At 36.3% G+C, this 7,500-nt stretch overlaps 1 protein-coding gene across 1 annotated transcript in view; it reads left to right on the plus strand.

The window, feature by feature from the left end:
• The window catches only part of apbb1ip (amyloid beta (A4) precursor protein-binding, family B, member 1 interacting protein), a 57,137-nt gene that overhangs the window by 18,352 nt on the left and 31,285 nt on the right, over positions 1–7,500 (plus strand). The window contains exon 3 of the mRNA XM_083546173.1: positions 6,048–6,135. Within this exon, the coding sequence (XP_083402299.1) occupies positions 6,048–6,135 (88 nt within the window). The remainder of the gene's footprint in view (positions 1–6,047; positions 6,136–7,500) is intronic.

Raw genomic sequence — 7,500 nt, forward strand, 5'->3', positions numbered from 1 at the left:
ACTTGATGCACTTTATGCAGCTTCGTGTTGTGTTGTAGCTCTATGTTGTTTAGTGTAGCACCAGGGTTCTGGGGGAACGTTGTCTCGTTTTTACTGTGTACTGTGTACAACTGTGTATAGTAGAAATTACAACAAAAACCTCTTGACTTGACTTGACTTGATGAAGCTACATAAAGTGCATCGAGTGCAACCGAGTGCAAACAGTGCGGACGAAAAACAGTACAGACAGACAGACAGACAGACAGACAGACAGACAGACAGACAGACAGACAGACAGACAGACAGACAACACAAGACAACACAAGACATCACAAGACATCACAAGACAAAACACGTAACACAAAATGCACATGTCACATGGAGGTCGTTGCTTCACATCCACAGATAAAGTGTTTAAATCTCAGCCTCCTGTTCGTCGTCGCTAGTCGTTTTCCCACAGTGTGGTTTTACTCAGGTTTAGTTGATTTTGTTCATGTTTCAGGGATGCGTTTGTGTTTCATGTGTGCACATGCAGTTCAGAGAGGGTTGGCGAAATTTTGTGAGAAACCGGGCAAGTCTTTAGAGGTGCTATATTAAAATTCTGCATTCACTTGAACTTGGAAACCCAAACCTGTGCCCTGTGCAATGCCCCTGTGCACAAAGTGAGCTCCTTGAAGATCTGGTTTACATGGTTTGGAGAGGAAGATCCTGCTGCTATAGAGCTCTGATCTCATCCCTACTGAACACCTTTAGGATGAATGTGAACGCTGACTGCACCCCAGGTCTCCTCACCTACATCAGTACCTGCCTTTCATAACACCCTTGTGTCTGATGAACACAATTATCCATAAACACACTCCAAAATCTAATGCTTCAATGAGTGGTTCAAGATTTCCAGGACACATTCCAGAAGTGGCAGGAATGCTGGGAGCACTGTATTGCTTGGCAAGGGGACTATTTTGTAGGTGAGAACAGAGATAAATAAAGTACGTTCTTGTAAACAGAGCACGTCTCGAAACGTTTTGAGACCACCTCGTATAAGAAGTAAACTTATAGGGACTGATTTTTGTAATCTTTTTTTTACAAAAATTTCCCTTTTATCAATTTTATTTTTATAGCACTTTTCACAATAGACATTATCTCAAATTATAGAACAAAATTCACTTATATTTAAATTAAATGAAATTAAATTGGCAAAGAAAAATTTCCTTAGATGGTATGAGGACAAATCTTTGGGAAGAAACCAGACTCAAGAGGGAATCCATCCTCATCTGGGTGACACCAAGAGTGTGATTATAAACATTTAAAATTGTACAAACACCCGAGAGTGAGAAATATCATGAGCGCTAATTATGTGTAATGTCCTTTCTACAGTCTTCTACACGCAGGTGGAGTTGTGGAACCAGGAGCTTCTGAGCAATTCAAATTAGCTGAACATCAGAGATTATTAGAGATTCAACACCATCTCCTCCATGCCTGAGCCTTTAAATGTACAATAATGGACAAACAGCATATGTAGAAGGGAATTTTGAGTATTGATTAAGAGTTTGTTTATCCTCAAAATCCAATTTTAGAAATCTTCATGAACGGATTCCAAATCTAGCTGGTACTTTTCTAGATGGCTCGAGATCCTCGCAGGGTCTGCACCTACTCTATGAAGATCCAAAATTTTCAAAAAAGAATGGCGCTCCTACTGGAAATACCAAAGTGGAACAGACATGAGGACATTATTCACTGCCTGGAGCCTTGTTATTGGTTTATTTGTATATACAGTAAGTCCAGACTTGCGAATAGTTTCGTTCTGGCAGCGAGTTCGTAAGTGTGTTTTGGTAGCAAGTCCAACAAAGTGAGGTTTATACACCATATATACATCGCAATGCATAAAAAACAATCACCAAAATGTAAATAAAATATTTTTCCTCTCCGTATTAATGTTGACCTCATTGTCACCGCAGACTTCACATGTCCCGCGATGTTTTCGTGTGCCGATAGTCGATTCATGACTTAAGAACGAGGGACCATATTTTTGCCTCTGTGCATTCTCTCAAATATTTTCTTTTGTTCAATGGCTATCGCTTCGCACTTTTTAGCAGTCTCTTCCACATCGCCGCTTTTTTTCCACCTGCAGTTTACTACCCCCATACTGATCACCACTCTTTAAGACTAGGCTTAGGCTAGGCCATGTCTCGGCTTACCATATTTTCAAGAAATGATGGTCATCAGAATGCATTTCCATTGCAAGTCTATACTACTGCTTCTGGTATACATATATACATACTGTATATATACAATTTGCACTTATATATATATTATGTATATAATATGTACAATGAATTCCCTTGTTGCAGAAGATGGACTTTATGTGGCGAGGACACTTACTAGTTCTTTGCCCTGTGTTTTCTGTGATGTAGTTCTATGTTGTTGTATGTAGCACCAAAGTTCAGGAGGAACGTTGTTTTATTTCACTGTGTACTGCGTAAGCTATATATGGTTGAAATGACAATAAAAGCTTCTTGACTTGACTTGACTTGACTTGATTTATTCTCAAAATGACTACAGTGATCATCTTTATACACTCAGCATTTCAGGGTTTAGGGCCTTTCTCAAGAGAAGCTCAGTACTGGCAGCTTGATGGTACTGGGATTTGAACTCTTAACTACTTACAATCAGAAGTCCAACATTTTAACCACTGAGCTACCACATTCCCGTATTATATATATTATATATTGGTAGCTTTTGAACAGTAGGTTGCTAACCGTGTAATGATAATAATCCAATGCATCTACTCTACATCCATTTTGAATTGGATTTCCGACGTCAGGATTGTCACCGTCATGTCATTTCCATAGTAACTATACAAGTTTTTACTATTTGATCAGTAGTTTTTTTTTTTTTTAAATAGTTTGAGCGATAAATATAGAAGTAGGTTTAGCTTGCGTTTTTCTGGATTGCTTAACTTCTCGTTGAGAAACCTATTGTACACTAGAAAACAAGACAGGAACTTAAAGCAAGTCTGTAATTTCTTTTTTTTTTTTTACTATATATAGTTAAAAAAAAACATATCAGACACAACACTCAGTAATTCACATGCTCTGTGGTCTGCTTGGTGTTTGCAGAGAATTGTTTTTCCAAATGACTAACCATGCGACTGATTTGCATTCATGGATTTTCAAAATTCATGCTAAGTTACGCTAAGTGCAAGAAAGACCTCCAAAAGTCACAGGGATGCCTGAATTATTATTATTATTTTTTTTTTTTATTGTTTATGATTGTCACCAGGAAGCTCGGGCATAAAGCATTTGATATCAGAAGAAAAAATATCATAAATAGTTCCTTTTCCATGGTTCCAACGCTAATCAAGGTGTAAAGTGTGTGCAGGAATAATCATGTCGTTTTATAGACTAGTTGCCTGAATTATTTCTCATTATTTTGAAGACTTGACTAAAAAGATGCTGTGCTTTTGAACACCACACCACATTGAGACCCCATTTAATGTTATAATAAGCTTCACCATTCTGGGATGATGTTCCACTAGATTTTGTGGAGGTTGTTGCTCATTCAGCTACACAGGCATTAGTAAAGTCAGTTAGGTGAGGTGAGGAGGCCTGAAGTGCAGTCAGTGTTCAAGGTGTTGAGGTCTGAGTTCTGTAGCAGGCCACTCAAGTTCTTTTATTTTATACACGATGTAAAGCAGATCTTCATGGAGGTTACTTTGTGCACTGAAGCATTTTCATGCTGGAACAGGTTTAGATCTCATAGTTCAAGTGAGGGGGATTATTTAATGCTACCACACCCAGAGACATCGTACACACTTTTACTATAGTCCTCAATCAAACATCTGGTGAATTTAACAAAGTTTGACATCCAGACACTGCATTTAGAGCAGATGTGGATTTTATTGAAAGAAAGAAAGAAAGAAAAAAAGAAAGAAAGAAAGAAAGAAAGAAAGAAAGAAAGAAAGAAAGAAAACAGGAAATTAAAGAAAGAAAGAAAGAAAGAAAGAAAGAAAGAAAGAAAGAAAGAAAGAAAGAAAGAAAGAAAGACATTTAAAAAAAGAAAACAAGACAGAAAGGAAGAAAAATAGAGAGAGAGGGAGAGAGAGAGAGAGAGAGAGAAAGAGAGATAGAAAAAAAAGAAAAGAAAAAAATAAACAATAAAAAAAAGACATTTATAAAAGGAAACAGAACGTGAAAGAAAGAAAGAAAGAAAGAAAGAAAGAAAGAAAGAAAGAAAGAAAGAAAGAAAGAAAGAAAGAAAGAAAGAAAGACATTTAAAAAAGAAAACAAGAAATTGAAGAAAGAAAGAAAGAAAGAAAGAAAGAAAGAAAGAAAGAAAGAAAGAAAGAAAGAATGAAAGAAAGAAAGAAAGAAAGAAAGAAAGAAAGAAAGAAAGAAAACAGGAAATTAAAGAAAGAAAGAAAGAAAGAAAGAAAGAAAGAAAGAAAGAAAGAAAGAAAGAAAGAAAGACATTTAAAAAAAGAAAACAAGACAGAAAGGAAGAAAAATAGAGAGAGAGAGGGAGAGAGAGAGAGAGAGAAAGAGAGATAGAAAAAAAAGGAAAAGAAAAAAATAAACAATAAAAAAAAGACATTTATAAAAGGAAACAGAAAGTGAAAGAAAGAAAGAAAGAAAGAAAGAAAGAAAGAAAGAAAGAAAGAAAGAAAGAAAGAAAGAAAGAAAGAAAGAAAGAAAGAAAGACATTTAAAAAAAAAAAAAAACAAGAAATTGAAGAAAGAAAGAAAGAAAGAAAGAAAGAAAGAAAGAAAGAAAGAAAGAAAGAAAGAAATACATTTAAAAAAGAAAACAAGACAGAAAGAAAGAAAAATAGAGAGAGAGAAAAAATGAAAAGGAAAAAAATAAACTATTTAAAAGAAAGACATTTATAAAAGGACACAGAAAGAAAGAAAGAAAGAAAGAAAGAAAGAAAGAAAGAAAGAAAGAAAGAAAGAAAGAAAGAAAGAAAGAAAGAAAGAAAGAAAGACATTTAAAAAAAAAAAAAAACAAGAAATTGAAGAAAGAAAGAAAGAAAGAAAGAAAGAAAGAAAGAAAGAAAGAAAGAAAGAAAGAAAGAAAGAAAGAAAGAAATACATTTAAAAAAGAAAACAAGACAGAAAGAAAGAAAAATAGAGAGAGAGAAAAAATGAAAAGGAAAAAAATAAACTATTTAAAAGAAAGACATTTATAAAAGGACACAGAAAGAAAGAAAGAAAGAAAGAAAGAAAGAAAGAAAGAAAGAAAGAAAGAAAGAAAGAAAGAAAGAATGCAGTAAAAGCACTATAGTGTACTAGTCAATAAATTATGCACTGGTTGGAAAGTAGAATTTAAATAAACACCAATTATGAAAATCCTCGAGTTAAATCATTATGTCCATTTATCAGAAATCTACATCACAATCCATGTTCAGATTATTGATTCATCTTTAGAGTCGACTCCTAATGATGAGTTATTGTTGAGTTTAGTCAATGAAAAGAATGGAATTTTCCTCACTATAAAACCGATGGGTTCACTTTTATCCCTCTCTATAAAAGTACCACAGATAAAGTTGTCTAAACATTCACTGGGCATGTAGTTCAACAGACCAGACATTCAACTCTTACTGCACAATCGCTTTTCTAAAAAAGACTAATTTAATAAGACACGTGGCTTTTTGTTTAACCTCTCGCATAGTTTCACATTTCCTTTTCACTTTGTACTATATATATACAGCATGTAACACTTGTGCAGATATTTGTCCTCCACAAAGTAGAGGTTATTTTACATAGGAAGAAGAGCTACTCCTTCACTCGACCCTCATGGTGATACCTGGTGATACCTGAACCCACCCAGGCCTTGTTCTGTCCTTTATTTAGCTTTAGAAATGTGTTACATTTACCAGCTGAGACACACTGCTGCCTCATACACACCGTGAAAACTGCCCAAATGTACACTTCATAATTTTCAGGGAATCTCCACCCTTCCCGTATACAGAACTGAAAGTGATTATATGAAGAAACATGCATCTATAAATGCTCTTTGTGTTAACGTGTTCCTTTTTTAATTAATGTATTGATGTTTTTAATCCCCTCTCAGAGTCTGGGAACTGAAGATCCAGAGAGTCCGCCCACCTTCCAGTCCAGCCAGGAAATCAACTTCTCCATCGGCTTCACAGATCCCAACGGTAATCAAATGAAAACCATTCACATGACTCTACAGTAAAGCGGCTTTTCTTTGTTCCCGGACGCTCGTTGGAGTTACTGTGTGGAGTCTATGTTTCTGTTTCTCACTTTGCTGTGAAAATGTGCCGCTAATAAGCTGTGAAATTGCAATAAATTATAACAGAGTTCAGGCAACGTGACGTATGAGGGAATGTCAGGCTACTGTGAGGATGTCAGGTTAGCATCAAAGTACAGGAGCGAGCTAACAGAACAGAACAGAACAGAAAAGAACAGAACAGAACAGAGAAGAACAGAGAAGAACAGAGAAGAAAAGAACAGAGAAGAAAAGAACAGAGAAGAACAGAGAAGAAAAGAAAAAAAAATAATGTTTTTTTTTAAAAGGAAGGAAGGAAAGGAAAAAAAGAAGTAAGGAAGGATTGAAAGAAGGAAGGAAGGATTGAAAGAAGAAAGGAAGGATTGATAGAAGGACGGAAGGAAGGACGGAAGGAAGGAAGGAAGGAAGGAAGGAAGGAAGGAAGGAAGGAAGGAAGGAAGGAAGGAGATGAAAGGAAGGAAAGAAGGAAGGAAAAAAGGAAGGAAGGAAGGGGATGAAGGAAAAAAGGAAAGAAGGAAGGAAAAAAGGAAGGAAGGAAGGGGATGAAGGAAAAAAGGAAAGAAGGAAGGAAAAAAGGATTGAAGGAAGGAAGGAAGGAAGGAAGGAAGGAAGGAAGGAAGGAAGGAAGGAAGGAAGGAAGGAAAGAAGGAAGGAAGAAAGGAAGGAAGGAAGGAAGGGGATGAAAGGAAGGAAGGAAGGAGATGAAAGGAAGGAAGGAAGGATTAAAGGAATGAAGGAAGGAAAAAAGGAAGGAAGAAAGGAAGAAAGGAAGGAAGGAAGGCAGGAAGGAAGGAAAAAAGGAAAGAAGGAAGGAAGGATTGAAGGAAGAAAGGAAGGAAGGAAGGAAGGAAGGAAGGAAGGAAGGAAGGAAGGAAGGAAGGAAGGAAGGAAGGAGATGGAAGGAAGAAAGGAAGGAAGGAAGGACGGATTGAAGCAAGGACTGAATGAAGGAAGGAAGGAAGAGGAAGGAAAGAAAAAAGGAAGGAAGGAAGAAGGAAAGGAAGATAGGAAGGACGGACGGGGACGGAAGGATTGAAAGACGGAAGGAAGGAAGTAAGGAGGGAAGGAAGGAAGAAGGAAAGGAAGAAAGGAAGGAATTTTTTTAATAATGAAAAAGAAAAACAAACAAAGAAAACGAGTGTGGAGTGATTTATCACATGTTTTCACTGAGACGAATGTCCAGAACTTCAGCCATCCACTTTTTCACGTTCTCCACTTTCCCTCTGTACATGTTAATGTTTTGTCTCAGAGAGGATGGTGATGTTTCTGGATC

The sequence above is a fragment of the Silurus aristotelis genome (genome assembly GCF_946808225.1).
Source record: "Silurus aristotelis genome assembly, chromosome: 1".
NCBI classification, from domain to species: domain Eukaryota; kingdom Metazoa; phylum Chordata; class Actinopteri; order Siluriformes; family Siluridae; genus Silurus; species Silurus aristotelis.